Genomic DNA, 16,440 nt, shown 5'->3' with positions numbered 1-16,440 from the left:
TCGCTCAGTTCCGCCCTGGCCCCGCCGCGCCCGCCCCAGCCCAGCCCCGAGCCGAGCCGCGCCGCGCCGCCGTCAGTGCCCTCGTTTCTGACTCGCACTCGGAACCGGCGCCGAGCGCTCTCCTCGGTGCTGCGGTGCTTGACTTACTGCAGGGTCGCTTCAGTGAGCACCGCGGTGTCTCCCAAGTGGAGCGGTCCTTGCCTGCCGATAGCGCCCTTACTTAATGCTTTGATTGTTTTCTCCTTGAAGAAGTCAGGAGGTTCAGGCCTCTCTCAAACAAGATGCTGCGTGTGAAGAGCTATGTATTGCATCGGTTTCTGTTGCTGGGGCACGAGCACCGACATCTCAAGCTGTGCAGTACTAGTTCTGTTGAGCAGACGAGCAGCAGGATGCCGCTGTCTCAGCTTTGGCTTGAATCTGGTGTGTTTCTTCTCTTGTAGGTATATGTGTTCCCTGTCACTTTTCCATTATTCTGAGTATTTGGTGATTGCCATCAATAATCCTAGGAGCCTTTCTTTGGACTCTTTCCTTCTAAACCACAGTTTTGAATACAACCTAGCTGCTGTCTCTTCTTGGATAGAGTTCACAGTTGAAAAAGTAATTTATCCAGGTTAGTAACTTCATTTGAGGTTTCTGGATGTGTTTTTAACAGCATCTGTTTGTGGGTGAATATAGGCCGTGTATCACAAGGGTTGCGTTCACAGCAGTTTATAGGATTACAACAACCTTATTTACATGAGTCAAAACCTAGCTTGCCTAAAGTTGAAAGAAGCGACCTGCTAACATTGTAGGGCCAGGATTTCATGCCTTATGTATAGCATGGGATGAAATATGTTTTGCATGGGATGCTGATAATAAAGCATGTCAAAATTGAAACATGGCACTTGTATTGCTGCACCCCCCCCCCCCCCCCCCCCGAGTTTGTCTAATCAAACCTTTTCCTTATTTCCAAACCTTCCCCATACTTTAGTAACTCTTGAGACTGAGGATGGTTTTTAATTATTTTGACATACCAGTGAAGATTTGACACTAAAATAGGACATTAAGTGTTAATCACTGGATTTTAAAAAAATGTTCTAACAAGATTGATGCTAGAAACTAAACTAATTATTTAGGAACTCTTTTAAAAAAAACTATAAAAGTGCTTTTCTACTCGTATCATTTTATGCCCAAGTGAAGAGGGTTGGGTGAGACTTTGCTTAGTGCTGCTCTCTAATTGATGAGGAAAGCTCACTAGAGTATCTTCTGTGCCCTCATTGGGCTGAGCATACTAATGGATGCCTTCTAAAGCCATCAGAATCAATTTTCTGTCCCAGAATCAGATTCTGCATAGCTGTGCATTTTTTGACCAGTCTCTCTTTGCATTTAGATTTACTAGGAAAAGTTGAGAGATGATATTTTTGTCACTATAGGAGGTGAAGAGTAAATAGTCTATCCTTCTTATTCCCACCCCATGTTGTTCTCTGCTGTATAGGAATACACGATCTGTTTTATTCTATATATTGTCTTTAAACAGCAAGATCATGTTATCCATCTGTTAGGGTTATCTGAGAATTTTGGGCTTTTCTCTGGGTGAATTGACCTAGGTTAAAGAATTTGGAAGATGTGCTGCTTTTTTTCTTCTTCCCCTTTCCCTCTCACCCAGCTTCTATTCTTAAGCTTCTTTTTACCTGCAATAAAAACGTGAACTGTAAAAACATGTTGTGACCAGTACTTATTCACTTGCAGAAATGAAGCAGATCACCTGGCTCAGTACTATAGGGTTATTGATGGTGATCTTTGGGGAGTGTCTGAGGAAAGCTGCCATGCTCACAGCTGGCTCCAACTTCAACCATATTGTTCAGAATGAGAAATCGGATACTCATACTTTGGTGACAAGTGGGGTGTATGGGTGGTTCCGGCACCCGTCTTACGTGGGATGGTTTTACTGGAGTATTGGAACACAGGTATCGTATAAAATACACTTAGCTATTTTGATCTTCTCATCTAGTTATTTCTTAATGTTGCCCAAAACTTGCATATAATTTAAACAGCAAATTATCAACTACAGGAGTGCCTGGTATGGATTTTGACACATTCTGTCTTCTACCAGCATACTTTTAGCTGGGAGTCATGAAACTGCTGGCCTCTGAACTCTTCATCCTGTGTGATGTTTGGGAAGACCTTATCACCTTATTTTTCTACATGAAATAAGCCAAGGCAATGGAGCTTGGGTTTGAGCTGGAACACATTCAGAGGTTCAAGCTGAGATCTGCTGCTAGCCATGCAACCTTAAAGCTTCCAGGGCATGTCTAGACTTTCTTTTCATCTTTACTTCCAAAATGTCTTTCAGTAAGCCATCAGACTTGCCTTATTCTTAGCATCTGTTAGTACTGTCTGGGACCAGCAATGAAAACTAACCTACCTATAAGTACAGAAAACCCAGATCAAATAACAAAAAGTGAACTTGTAGTCAGTTTCAGGCAACTTGTAATTTACAAAGCCAGTACATTAGATGTTGTAGTTATTCTCTTTTTGTTTTAGAACTCTATAGTTGTAGGGGTAAGACTGTATAGCTGTTAAACAGAAAATAGAAGTGTTGCATGGAGTGCTGCAAAGATCACCATTGTGTAAAGCTGTACAGGCCTGGACGTTCCTTTTATATCTTACTGGCTTTTGAAACAATATAAATAAACTTACTAGGGGCTTTCTCCATCAATACTAATATTGCACAACATAAAAATCTGCAGATTCTGTCTTAGTGCAGCATACGCATTTTGGACAACTAATGAATCTTCACTTATTGCTGGAGGGAGGAGGGGAATATCATTCTCCCAGGATGGACAGAGATCTGCCAGCTGAATTGGAGTATAACCACTTGTGTCCTCTTACAGGTATTACTCTGTAATCCCATCTGTGTGACTGGCTACACTTTAGCATCTTGGCGTTTCTTTAGAGAGCGAATAGAAGAGGAGGAGATCACGTTAATTCACTTTTTTGGCGAGGAATACCTGGAGTATAAAAAGAAGGTGCCATCAGGTCTGCCTTTTATCAAAGGAGTTAAAGTGGAACTGTAACACATGAAAAAAAGCTGAATGAGTAAACTTCCAGCTCCGGGCATCATAAGGAAAGGAACTATGCATGATACTGTATCACAGCAATCTCCAGGAGTAGCCAATCTGTATTTGCTGGTAACTAACCGGAAGTTTGTTAAGGGCTAAACAACTAGAAATCCTGCTGAGTAAACTAAAATATCAGAAGCTCATTCGTCCTAGTTGAGATGAGACCTTCTTTGATGCTTAAGGGATTTTCTGGATTATTTAACCTGCCATGGTCCTAAAACAAAGCAAAATGTTGGTAAAAAGATGATTTACTTTTAAACATTTCACCTACAACTTCTATAATGCATTGTGACACGCCCTGTTGGAGAATGAGCTTTACATTTCTTTCTGTTTACCCCTGTACTAGATGATGGGTGCTGGTTGGAAGCTCCTTTCTGTGGTGGAATGTTAATTTTGGAGCATTTTGACTTTAAAAGCTAGAGAGCACAGCTTTAACTTCTTTGGAGGTTAAAGCTCAGCAAGCCCATAGTGTGATATAACTTTATGCTTGGGAGTCTTGCAGGATCAGGCCCTTCATTTCTGTCTATTAAACACATGAACTTACATATCACTTTGGGTATGTGCTTGTCAGAAAAACTGGCAGTGCAGCAAAAACAGTTTTTCCCTAGCTGTAAATGTTAATAGGGAGCTTTTGTCAACACTGATAATTTTCTTAAATTGGAAACCAAAGCTTCTGTTATGCTTCACAAAAGTTTAAACTCAAATCTAAATATTAAGTCACGTCCCTCAGTTACTTTATGCCATGGATTTGGGTGTCATTGACAGTTAGCCACTCTACATATAATTCTGTCCTTAAGAGCCTGTTCTGTCAGTACAGAGACTGTTCCTGTACAAGTCGTCAAAATCATGCTGCCTCCTACCATTCAGATGCGTTTAATGGTTAGGTCTTTCTTAGCTCAAAGAAAATAAACTTCAATTTAGAGAAATCCTAAGTTTGTTTCAGTTCTTGTAAAGCACAGGGAAAGAACTGTAACTGTCAGACAAACGAAAAGTTCTAGGTGCTAAGATAGATATGCTAAGGCAGATTTCTGCTTGGTGGAATATACTTTTGATATTATTTGGAGTGGTGGGTATTTCCAAGTAAATATTCTGATGTTGGAAAATATTTGGCTGATTAATTGGGTTGATATTTATAATATCATCATTGATAAATAGTTTACATTCAGACTTTGTGGTATAATTTATTCTGTTACATACCAAAGAGGTTCACTTTTCCCTGATTCTGCATAGTCTGACTGAAATAAGAATGGTGTATTGATAAACAACTACCTGGCTTGTAGTATTCTTTTAATTAAGGTATTGTACCAGTTTGGAAAATCAGGTATTGATGAGGTTAAAATGTTTTTCTAAAAATGTTGCTAACTTTTATCTGGTTGCAGTTCAGGAGAGATTCTTTGGTGATATTGGCAATGTTGAATTGTAAGATTCCACTTGCAAACTCAATCCTTCTTGGTGTCAAAATGAGACTGGAAATTCAGTTTTCAGTTTCATTGGTTCCTGTAGAATTGCAGTCAGGGATATAGAGACTAATCTTTAGTCTCTTTTTTACATTGTGAAATTTCTTCTCTGTTCAGGTCATACTGTTGAAATGCAAGGCCTCTTCTGTCTTGACTGTTTTTTCCTAGTTAAAATGCTCACTGTTTAGAGTTTTCTAACGAATACTCTCTTTGGCTGAGAGAGGAGTAAAAAGCTAGGTAAGGCTAGTGTTGTTTCTTCTCTGCATATTTATTTAATTTTTGTTGGTTCATGTTCAGTTTGTTCCTCAGCATTAGCAGTACCTCCAGCGTACTTCTAAAAGGGAATTGTAATTTTTGCAGCCCTCAGGCAACATACCTCAGAAATATTTGATACGTTAAAATCTATACATGGTAAATCTTGTCTGCATTTTTTTGGTTTCTGGCAGAAAAATCTTTTAATTGTCTCTTATGTAAATACAGTAAAAAAGGAGTTTTAATTGTCTCTTATGTAAATACAGTAAAAAGGGGGGGGGGACGACCCAAACCACTACAGCCACTTAAAATTCACCGAATTAGATGCCAATCCCAATGCAATTTTAACAGAATAAATTTAAATGTGTTGCAAATTGTGTGGTTGCTTTCCAGATTGCAAAAAAAGGACTCAGGACTTGGTGCTTTTTATACAAAAAATAACTTATTGGGTCAAAAACTGTTTAAGAAAGAAACGTCTCAGTGTTATGATTAGGTGCTGTGGGGATTACTGTGTGGGTCAAACATTTGTAAACCTAAAAAAAACTTGAATGTGTATTTATTCTCTAGTTTTTTTATTTTTGAAGAGTTTAGCTAATGCCATCTTTTTCACACAGGTGGTGAATGTTTCTATTTGGAAAGAATCATCTTTCTCTCCATCACAAATCTCTATATGGCCAAAACCTGTTAATGAGACTGTGAGAAGGAAAGTTGGTGAGATTTCCCAGGTCCCTTTCCTGGTTCAAAAGTGTTTACAGTAGGGTTTTTGCATTCTTCTACTTGATTTCCAGCCCAGTAACTACTTCAACATAAAGCTGAATATGACTAGCTTGTGGACTGGTGATGGGAGGAACCTGGCTGTTTTAATAGTTGGTTCACATTAGTATATTTAAACAAGTCTGTTTGGGGCAGATAAGAAATGTATCTTTTCTTGGCAGTTATTTTAGAGTTTGGTAAGGTGACAGACCTTTATGAATCTCTGAATATGGCATCTTTTAGAGAAAACAGCAGCCTGCATATATTTTATGGGTGTTTCTACTGTACTCATTTGCTGTGTTTCCTGAGCTTGAAGTCTAATGCAATGAGTTACACATCGGGTTTGAAAGAAATCTGCAAGTTTTGAATCAACATGCAAATGACATACTTGCACCTGTGGCAGAAGAAGAATTTTTTTCTGAATAATGGAAGTGGCCGGCCAGTAGCACCCATGCTGGTTTTGTTGAAAAAGCCTCATTGAAACAGTGGGAATCCATATACTTTAAGTTGTGGTGATATAAGAAAACTTTGTATGGTATGTGCAAATCCTACAGAAATAGGAATGGTCGCAGCAAATGGTATACTCTGAACAGAAGAGCAGCAGTTACCAAAAGCACCTTTTCAGTCTCCAGTAACCCTACTGAAATTGTATTTGAATACAGTGGTGATGTCCCAAAAGTTGATGTTGATATTAATAGTAAATATTTTACCCTGACTAACTTGAGTATAATTAAGTTTGTGCAGGGCGTATCAGCTCATCAAGGTGTTCACAGACAAATGTTTGAATATTTATAGCTCACTCTTCCATCACTTCCAGCAATACATGAATTACTCTAGGTTGCTTTGAAAAGTTGGTTCCCACTCAGCCCAGGGAGTACAAATGTTTCATGTTTATGGAGTAGTCTCAGATCTTCCTTGCTTTTCTGCATGCTGCGTTGTGAAAATTTCAAATTCCTAGTGAAAAAGTAAATTGGAATTCCCCAGGAAATACAGCATACCTTTGAAAAAAAATTTTTTTTTTTAAACTAAGAAAACTGATGCCGTTCTGTATGCTGCAGCTCGGAGTCCAAAAAAAAATGGAAACATAAACAACAATTTTCTGCTTTGGTACCAATGAGTAAATGTTAGATTTCTACCCCCTTCTTAAAGTTCACATAATTTCTTGTGCCTCTGACTTGCTTTTGTGAAGTTCTGTGAGGAAGGACTTCAGTTTGCTATTGCAAACTGTATGTATACAGCTTGAGAGCTGCTTATCCTGTATATAATATTAAAAAAAAGAATCCCATGAAGGAAGAGACTTGTCTTGTATTTTAAAGCACCCTACCAAATTCAGTTTGTCAGACAATCAGATTGGTGGCTGGCTGACTCTTAACTTGCATTTAAAGGGCATTATGTTTAGGATAAGTTTCAGATTTGCCCATGTTTAACAGTTTGCAAAGCATAATATATTTTTAAAAATAGTTTTTAATTTTGCAATGTTTGGCTTTTATCCCACTATCTCCTGCAACGTTGGCAACTTAAATACAAGCTAATACAGGAACACTGGAGAGGGAAATTGAGTAGTCATTTTTCACTGGCCAAAGTTCTGTGAAAGCATAAATGAATAACAGAAATGATAACCTAGTTTACTTCTTGGTAACTGAAATATGGCTTAGTAGAAAAAAACAAGGGAAACTTACTCACCGTAACATCATCTAAAAGATAACTTAGTTGCTTTTTAAGCACCTAACTCGCCAAATTTAGCTTTCTGTGAACACTTACAATGTAAGGAATTAACTGTATTCTGAGTTCCGTGCTTTTGTTTTCTGCCTGTGGCACAGATAACGTGTTTTGTGACAGTTGGGATACAAAATTTAAATGGCACAGAGTAATTGTCTAGCTATTATACTTTCTTACTATCTGGAGTAGCTTGTTTTATGTGCTTATTGCTGTTGGTAGGGGTGCACCAATAGAGAATTTTGGGGCCAATACTGATGACCGATTTTTAACGAGCCATATTAGCCGATACTGATTCTATTCCAATATGCAGCTGGGCAGCATGGAGAGTGGTGTCCAGATGATAAGTCTGTTGTGGGGGAGGCCAGATCGAGGCCCCCATGGTGAGGGAGGGAGTGCGGCTGGGGCAGGCACTGCACAGTCCGGGCAGGGTGCAGGATGGAGCTGCGAGCGGCTTGTCTGGGAGGTATGAGGGGAGGGGGGGCTCTCATGATCATACACACACTGGGAGGGCATGGAGGGGGCGTGTGCCCCCAGATCTGCACGTGGGGTAAGGGTGAGCTGCTGCTGTGGACTGGGGCTGGGGCCAGGCTCTTCCCAGCGGGGGTGCTGGGCCAGGCTGCACTCAATGCGGGTGGTGGTGGTGCTGGGAGGGGACTCCCAGCACCACTGTAAAATTTGCTGTAGCACCACCACCACCTGCCCTGAGCGCAGCCCCAGCACAGCCCCCTTCTGGGAAGAGCCTGGCACAGCTCCGACCCCAGCCCACAGTGGCAGCCTACCTTCTCGGGGGCACATGCCCTCCATGCCTACCTGGGTTGCATGTAGCAGCAGCAGACACGACCCGAACCCCCCACCCCTGATTGCCGATACAGTGAATTTTCCTTTATATTGGTGCCGAGCCGATATGGGACTGATGTATTGGTACACCTCTAACTGTTGGCCTGGAATATGATGGGGAAGTGGGCTCCTGCTTTGAAAACAAACACCTCAGCATTCCTATTACAGTAGGAGACCATTAACATGTTATATTGCCAGTTATCTGAAGTTTGTTTTATGCTGGGGGAAAAAAAAAAAGATGTATAGTTGCTAGAATCACTCCACAATCCATTTGGAGCAAGCTCTCAGAACAGCTTGCTGAGACTAAGTATGCATTAAACTAAGAGTGGTTCTATTCTTTTTACCATAAGAAATACTTATTAATATATTTAAGAGGGTTTTTCTCTTTTCCAAATGTTGATATTTACTTGACATTTCTTAAATAAATCTGCACTTGATCAAAGTAAACTGAACAGTTGTGGTGATTTTGTAACATGCCTGCTGGAGTGCATGTTTTGGTCCTACATATGGTCAGCGGACTCTGGTAGTCTCTACTTCCCAGTTCAGTGCACCATGCAATAACAACCCTACTGGACTAAGCATTCAGTTGACATTTTATTTTTTTCTGACTTCCAGCATAAAAAGTTCATGTTGTATGGAAAACAAAACTTGAGGACTCTGCAGCATAAACAGAGGAACATTTTTGAGCATGGTTGCCATTACTTCAGAGTAATGAGATAAGTTCAAGTTTTTTCTTTTTTTTTTTTTCTTTTATGAATGTGTAACACCCCCCCCCCCAACAAAAACAAACCAAAAACAAAAAACCAACAACAAGCAAAACAAAAACATCTTATAAGCAGGGGGAGAAGGGAGACAGATTTGAGGTCATGTAAGGAGGCTGATAGAAGAATACTTTGCTTATTAAACTTTTAAAAAAATCTATAAGCTGAGGGAGGAAAACAGTGAAGATACCCTATATAGATCTGGCTGTTTTTATGCATCTGAAATAAATCAATACACAAAAGATAAATAGGCACAATGTCAAAAGCATGCTTAATACTACTCTCTCGTTATGCAAACTTCCAGAAGCTTAGCAGATTTGGCTGCTTGAAGCTGTCTAGGTACTCTCAGAAGCGTTGTGGCTTAGGTACGGACTTATCCGCTGAATGCAAATTTCAGTGGGGAAGATGCAATAACTGCCAAAATGACTGATGTAGGGGTACCAAAGAAAATGAATTTAACCCAGCTGGTGTAATGAAAGCAGCACTGGGGCCTGCTGAATTGTTGAAGCTTTATCCTACAATTCTAGACTTTGTTTTTGCGTCACTAAATTTGGAAATGCTGGTCCTCCCTCATGTCAAGTCTGTCAGTGAATAGATTCTCTGTAACACACAGCCCTGACTTAACCATGCAGTTGAGAAACTAATGATTAAACAGCTGTTGCTATTTTTCCCTGTATTAAATGAAAAGCAATACAGCTTTTGTGACGCTGTCCTTTACTAAGTTGCAGATTCCTCCTGGTTGGGGCTGTCTGTCTCACTTCTCTGTGTGGTTCTGTAAGAGTCTTTGGTTTTCAGCAGAGGATCACCAGTGAGAATGTTCAGGGTTCTATTGTCCACTTTAGGCTCCAGAGTAGTCTCCTTACTGTCTCCACTGCTGCTTGTCAAGTCATTCCTAGAGTAGAGAAAGCACCTTGACAAATCAGAGACTAATTGCCCTGTGGCTTGCTCATTTTATTTATGAGCTCTTATATAGAAGAGGGCTACTAGATGATCAGTCCACTGTTGTTATGACCAGTAGCTGCCATGCAGTGGTTTTATTCTCAGTTCTCCCATAGTTTCTGTATTGAGTTTGTAGTATTTCTGGTAGAGATGATTAAAATGAGTCATCTTATTAAGTCTTTCCTACCCTTTATATTCATATCCTTTATGGGCTTTACTTGGGTCACTATCAATTTAAAGCAGTTTAGAAATAAAAACTCTGATGTCTACCCCCTGCCCTTGACACTGGGTGAGTTTCTGTAGCCTTCCAGCCATGGATAGCAGGGAGCTTCACACCACTGAATGCATTTGCAGGGGCAATGAGACAACTTGACAGGGCTGACAGACAGACAACTGACAAGTCTGTGCTTCTTCTCTCCCCTGTTCCCTTCTGCATTCAGTTCCCAGGTGGAGTGCACCAGTTGTCAAATAACAGGCAGGTGTGTAGGGCAGCACTGAAAAGCTTTGGCTGCTGTCTTCTATTTCATCCCATGGTTTCCCTCAGCTGCTGCCTTGCAGTGATAGGTGACAGCATTCCTGGCTGTACTTCCCTTGTATATTAAAGGGGTGTAGGTTGTAGCTGTGTTGGTCCAAGGACATAGGCAGACAAGGTTCTTTGGGACTTTGTCTGTCTTGCCTATTAAAGGTATTCTCTTTTTGTCCTTTTTCCTCCTCCACATCTTTGCCACCAAATTCCATGCAAATGCAAAGGTACATTTTACCCATTAACAAACGGGTGAAATGTACCTTTGTATTTGCATGCTGGTTGCAAGGTAGCTTCTCCAGGTGCCACAGAAAATCCTAGCTTCTGAACCCTTTCAGACTACATGTCTAGAAACAAACTCTTGGTTTAAGTACTACTTAACCATTTTTTTCTTCCCCTTTGCCTCTTGTTGAATACCAAGGGAGTTACATTTTAGAGTTATAGATACTGAATGAATCTGGGGGTGGGGGACAGAATGCACGCAGAAGCTGAGTGGTGAGATAGAACTAGAATGAGCTGCAACTTGGTGAGGACACATAGTGTTCAAAAACCCCAACTCCTAACTTTCAAGTGCATGTGATACCACAACCTCACTCCCTGCCACTGTACAATACAGGATACTGAGCTGGATGGACCTGTGGCTAGAGCCTTATGTTCTTAGGCTGCAACACTTGTGTTGCTTGGAAGCTGCCTACCTGCATTTCCTTAATGTTCTCAATTAAAATATTAAAATTGTATTGAGAAGATGGATAATCACTGCCTTGACTTATTTTAGTGTCATGTTCTGACAAGCTTTCTGCCTCCTAAGCCATTTACATCCATCCTCTACCTGTGCTGCATGTCAGTAGTCGCTGGGCTGTCGTCATAAATTTTGAGCAAAGTTTCTGATGGGTCATCCTTCAATTCCTTGGGCTCTTGTAATCTGAAAGGGGAAGACAGAAGTCAGCTGCAGTAGTTGTGGCTGAAAACAATGTGAGCAGTGATGCAAGTAGCAATAAAGACCAATGTTTTATGTTTACTGAACATCCTGTTTCTTCCACAATCCAAAGTATGGCTTGGCCGCTACAAATTTTCTTGTCTCTCGTCTCCACCCTGACACCTCCCCCTCCCCCCCCCTTCCAGGATGCCTTACCTCTCCTAAAATGAGAGAGGGTATCTGGCAACCCAGCAAGGACAGTGTCCATTTGAGGGCCTATACAGGGAGACCCATGTGCACAGTTCAAAGTAAGTCAAGCCCTCCACATGGGAAAATGTGCCTGCTTCCTTACCTAGGCTCCAGCCGTTCTTTCACCTTGGCGATGGAGCGGACATAGGGGGCAATCTGTTTGGTGATGGTTGTCAAGTAGCTGTTCTCCTGCTTCAGCTGCAGCAGGTCATGTAACTGTGCTGTGTGGAAAAGAGCACATTGTCATAGCATCTGGTGATGTGCTGTTGGTCAAAGTAAAGCTTCTGATCTGCAAGCCAGTTTGCCTCAAGGGCCATTTGACTCCTGTCCCTCCGACTGCCATTGACATGCTTTTATTGAGTCACCCAGTATGACAGCCTGGATTTCTTTGTCCGTGAGGAACCTTGTTATATACTGATGCTTTCAGTTTCAGGCTGTGTTCTAGGCTACTGGGCAAATGTTAGTAGTCAAAAAAAATTGAAGCATCGCATGCTGGCATCTTGTGCTGCAGTCAGCCAGCACCCACAAAGGGCCTGCAAAGCCAGTTTGCTCAGCAGACACTTCAGTCTCTGCTCTGTGCTCAGCTGTGTTGCCTTAGACTTTCTTTAGGCCTCTTGTTTTGTTTTGTTTTTTAATTCCGGGCTGTTGGGTTTTTTTTTCTTGCCCTTTACGTTCTAGGCCAGGGGTAGGCAACCCCTGGTACGTGTGCCAGAATGTGGCATGTGAAGGCATTTTGATTGGCACTCACACCTTGGGAAAGGGGTCAGGGTTGTTCTGCTACAACAAGGATCGGGCCCCTTGCACCTCCACTGCCATCCACCCCTGGCACACCAACGTCTTATAAGTTGAGATTGCAAGTGTTTTTGTCAGTCTGCCCAAAAATGTTTCTGACCCCTGCTCTAGGCTCTGTCTGCAGTGAGGCTTGACACTGTCAGCTCCTGTCTGTGGTGGGAAGTGGCTGAACAGTTACTGTCATTTCCTCGGTCCCATCGTCCCTTCATGTAACTGAATCTGGGTAGGTGGAGGGGAGGGTGTTGCTGACATAGCCTTCTTGTCTAGCCATTTAGCATGGAACAAGGGAGAGTTATGGTAGGTTGGAGGGGGAACAGCAGGGCTAGGGGGAGATGTCATGGTATATATGTGTGTAGGATTGTGCCAGCTGGGAAAGGTCTTGTACTCTATGTGGGTTCCTACACAGGACAGCCTTAGCACAGTGTGCAAAGGAGCAATTTAGTAGCTCTCAGGTATGAAATGTCCCCTTTGAGGTGGATATGCTATGGCCATGCACAGGCTGCAAAGTGTCAATACCATTTAGCATAGCAAATGCATGTTATAGAATAACAGCTGGTGGAGGCACAGTGTCTTGAAGGTTCAGTGGGTTAGTGGATGGGCAGTCACAGATACCTTCATAAATTTCCTGCTCATTTGCCACCCTCTGATATGTTTCCTCCCAAATCTGAAACAAAAACAATGAGCTGGACAGTGCATTGCAATGGAGGACTGAGATGTACTCTCCCCCGGATGTTGCTATTTATTGGTCCTTGTTTCAGTCTGGGAGAGCCTCTTCCTCAGCATCTAAGTGAAGGCTGCAAACACAAGAGCATCAGAAGCCTTCAGTGCCCACCAAGAATATTTCTTGTGACCTGCTTGTGGAAAGCAAGAAGGAAGCTTGTGACTTGGCATTAAATCCTTTCTACAGGCAAGTCTCATAACGCAGTATCCAGGACTTGGGACTGCTATTTCCCAAAGTTCCTATCTGTTTAGGATCTGAGTCGGTCTGCCTGGGTGCATAGTGATTGGGCTCAGGCCCCATGTGCAGCCACCTTCACCCACCTCCCAACGCAGTACAGTTTGCTGAGAACAATCTTTGAGTATGTCTATGGGGCAGTCACCCCAGTGTAGCATAGAAATAGGCCGCTACTAGCTTGGGTATCTGTGGGAGAATGAATCTTGGTGCAGGCTAATTTACCTTCTTTAGCAGTGTAAATTAGCCTGCTCTGATATCTGTGGTGCTAGGCTTGACTGCTCACAACATCCATGCTAGCTAATTGGAACCTGGTGCCAGTCTCTGGGCTGTGCAGTGGCTATTGTAGAGAATGTGATGTGGATGAACTTTTGGTCTGGCAGAACAGGAAAAGTCTTGGCAGATAATGTCGACCTCTGCACCTAAATCTAAACTAATGTTTCCATTATAATATTGTTCTGTTCTACCATGTTTCTGCCCTTCTCCTCCTACCTGAAAAGTGAATCTGCAGTGCTGGTCTCGCTCGTTCCTATGCTCTATTCATTTAGGGGAACTTTGAAGTATGCAAATGTGGGGCAAGAAGCCAGCTGTGCTAGGAAAGTACTGTGCTACCTATCCTTCCCACTCTGAGAGGCACTGGTGCTCAGTTCTGGATGATTTGGGCTTGAGGCCTGGCAGAATTCCAGAACATGTGTCCCTAAGCACTCATTTTTCCCATTCTCTGGCAGTTGTTGGTGGTGGATGGGCTACACCTCTGGCTATAGGAAGCATACCTCTTCAAACACGCTCCGCATCATTTCCACAGATGAGTACTGCGAGGCGATCTGCACATCCACCTGGAGGGACTTCTGCAGGATCTCATTCATGATCTCCGTCTTGATGAGGGAGTGGTGTTTTGTGAGGTCACGGTGCAGCTCCTGCACTTGGTCTTTCAGGTTCTGGATCTCTGTTTGTAGGGTCTGAATTGGAAACATGAAAGGAGGGGACTGATTGGGCCATTCTCTCCTGAGGAGATGGAGGGTTGGTTAGAGAAGGGGAGGTTTTTCAAACAGGGTTGGTTTTTCAAAATCCCATACCCATGATTTTCTTGCCACTGTTGTCTTCTCCCTGGGAATCTCTATGTATCCCAGGCATCTAACAGGAGCCCCAGGTCACTGCTAGAAGGACAGAAGGCCTGGTCACTGCATATGGGACAGGTTGCCTCTCTTAAGTCCCAAAGGGGACTTTGGGGAGTTCCATTTGTATGTCTGCCTGGACTTCGCATCTCCCTCGTTACCTGGGTTCTAGCTAAAAGCCATCAAGCTTGTAAGCCCCTAACATTTACGCACCTGGGATGTACTTGCAGACAGTGTGCTTAGTCAGGGCCAGTTAGTAGCTCCACTGTGATTGGGCCTAAAGTTTCTAATTTTTTGTTTTTACATGACCAAGCAGCAAGTGATGAAGATGAAATGAAATGAATGGATACAGTGCTTCTGAAATGGCAGCAGTGGAGAGCCTTTAACTGAAGAACTAGGCTCCTTCACCATCTCTCTCACCCTTGCTCCTTAGTGTGAGTTGCCCTGTACTGTCACAGGAGTTGTGCTGCATTTTTCTTCCCATTTGGGCACTGACACTGTTTTGTGAAGAGAACCCCTTCCCAGAAGGACACTTCCAGGGCTGATGCATCATGGGCGGTGGCAAATCATCTTCCACCTACCCCCTTCTTACCCGGTACATGTTCTCATAGTTGCGGCAGTGTTCGGTAAAGGGTGTCTCTCCACCCTCAGCCAGCAGGACTTTGGTGCTGATGTACCGATGCATGGTTGGCTTTCGGACAATGGAACTCGTGGACATTTTATCACAAGAAGGGGGGCAGCCTGGTACAATCAGTGTCTTGGAGCATTGGCCGCCTGCGATCCTTCAACAGGAACAGAGGAGGCAGAAATTCAAGTCAGAAACTGTACCTAAAACTGCCCTTTATTAAAATCAAACCAGTAAGTGCCTCCCTTTGCCTCAGTTGTACCTGCTGTGAAATGGGCATCTTGGGACAACATTTGCAGCCTCTGTCCTTTCTATGGAACAAGGCAACAACCTCTCTCAACCACATTTGGTCACTCCATTAAAGAGAGGGTGCTTCCTCCCTGAACATTGCTTCTTACAGGGCAGGACAAGGCTGGGATTTCCTCATTCTATGTGACAGGTTCCTTCCTTACACCAAATACAGAAGAGATTAACCTCACAGCTGCTGTTAGCTGGGAGCATTACACCAAGAGCATTGCATTATTAGCAGTTAATAATGAGAACCCCTAAGCTAGAAGAATAACTTGTCCTGCCAAGTCAAGGCAGTGCCACTCCACTGCTATCTGTATTTGTAAGAAGCAGATCTTACTACCCCAAACATCAGATTTCAGTTTTAATTTCTGATGTGTTCTTAGGAAGCTCATTTCCTTGATTGGTTGTGTACTTGCTGCTGCAACCACCTGTTCCTTTGGGTGAAGGTGAAACACCTGTGGCTGTAATGACAGAAGAGCAGCAAAATTGCCAGCTCTTCTGGGGTCATATCAGCAGTTCTGATTAATTTAAATTTTAATTAACTTAAAAGACTGAGGCTTTTGCCTTCAGCAGATGCAGTGTAGAATGGAGTGGCTGTTACACCCAGCTGAGCTGACCATTTCTGCACCGCACTCCTGCTTCCATTGCTCCAACAGAAATTTGTGGTCAGTGATTCACTGGTGCATAGAGATGCTCCTTGCAGGGAAAGCTCCCTGCATTACAGCAGCAGTGTTGAGTGGGAAGGATGTAATTGGAGTTCCTGTTTCAGGGCTGCAGTTAGTGCATCTCTGTCTTACTTTCTTACATCGTAGAAAATTAGGGTTGGAAGGGACCTCAGGACCAGCCCTAACTAGATCATCCCAGTCAAGGCTTTGTCTATCCACATCTTAAAAACTTTCAAGGATGGAGATCCTATAACCTCTCTGGGCAGCCTGTTCCAGTGGTTTACTACCCTCCTAGTGAGAGAGTTTATTCCTAATATCTAAACTTCCCTTGTTGCAACTTGAGACCATTGCTCCTTGTTCTGTCATCTGCCACTACTGAAAACAGTCTAGATCCATCCTCTCTGGAACCACCCTTCAGGGAGTTAAAGGCTGCTATTAAATTCTCTCTGTCTTCTCTTTTCCAGACTCCATAAGCCCAGTTCCCTCAGTCTTT

At 42.7% G+C, this 16,440-nt stretch overlaps 2 protein-coding genes across 7 annotated transcripts in view; one reads left to right on the top strand and one right to left on the bottom strand.

The window, feature by feature from the left end:
• Positions 1-93: 93 nt before the first annotated feature.
• ICMT (isoprenylcysteine carboxyl methyltransferase) lies at positions 94-8,946 on the top strand. 3 transcript variants are annotated; one of them, XM_006025564.3, is made up of 4 exons: positions 94-610; positions 1,729-1,946; positions 2,874-3,018; positions 5,425-7,615. In XM_006025564.3, exons 1-4 carry the CDS (start codon positions 301-303, stop codon positions 5,496-5,498), a joined length of 747 nt encoding a protein of 248 aa, XP_006025626.2. In that variant the 5' UTR covers positions 94-300; the 3' UTR covers positions 5,499-7,615. The 3 variants fall into 3 exon arrangements, with proteins under 3 accessions (XP_006025626.2, XP_025062159.1, XP_025062158.1); XM_025206374.1 differs by lacking the exon at positions 5,425-7,615 and adding an exon at positions 8,735-8,946 and having other exon boundaries at positions 96-610; XM_025206373.1 differs by lacking the exon at positions 5,425-7,615 and having other exon boundaries at positions 101-610; positions 2,874-5,044.
• The window catches only part of RNF207 (ring finger protein 207), a 36,165-nt gene continuing 28,441 nt past the window's right edge, over positions 8,717-16,440 (bottom strand). For 3 of the 4 annotated variants that reach the window (XM_025206370.1, XM_025206371.1, XM_006025562.3), the window contains 6 exons: positions 14,959-15,148; positions 14,025-14,210; positions 12,912-12,963; positions 11,611-11,728; positions 11,172-11,264; positions 8,717-9,772 (listed from right to left, as the gene is read on the bottom strand). In XM_025206370.1, coding sequence (XP_025062155.1) covers positions 9,598-9,772; positions 11,172-11,264; positions 11,611-11,728; positions 12,912-12,963; positions 14,025-14,210; positions 14,959-15,148 — 814 coding nt within the window. In that variant the 3' untranslated portion in view covers positions 8,717-9,597. Of the gene's footprint in view, positions 9,773-11,171; positions 11,265-11,610; positions 11,729-12,911; positions 12,983-14,024; positions 14,211-14,958; positions 15,149-16,440 lie in introns of those variants that run through there. The other variant, XM_025206372.1, reaches the window with a different exon arrangement.

The sequence above is a fragment of the Alligator sinensis genome, unplaced genomic scaffold, assembly GCF_000455745.1.
Source record: "Alligator sinensis unplaced genomic scaffold, ASM45574v1 scaffold322_1, whole genome shotgun sequence".
In the NCBI taxonomy this organism is placed as follows: domain Eukaryota; kingdom Metazoa; phylum Chordata; order Crocodylia; family Alligatoridae; genus Alligator; species Alligator sinensis.
This window is presented reverse-complemented; position numbering and strand designations above follow the sequence as displayed.

Excerpts from the sequence above, each read along its gene's own strand:
- ICMT (XM_006025564.3), top strand. The coding sequence starts at position 301 with ATGTATTGCATCGGTTTCTGTTGCTGGGGCACGAGCACCGACATCTCA. Across the intron at positions 1,947-2,873 it reads ACTGGAGTATTGGAACACAG|GTATTACTCTGTAATCCCAT; the intron begins GTATCGTATAAA and ends GTCCTCTTACAG. Across the intron at positions 3,019-5,424 it reads TAAAAAGAAGGTGCCATCAG|GTGGTGAATGTTTCTATTTG; the intron begins GTCTGCCTTTTA and ends TTTTTCACACAG.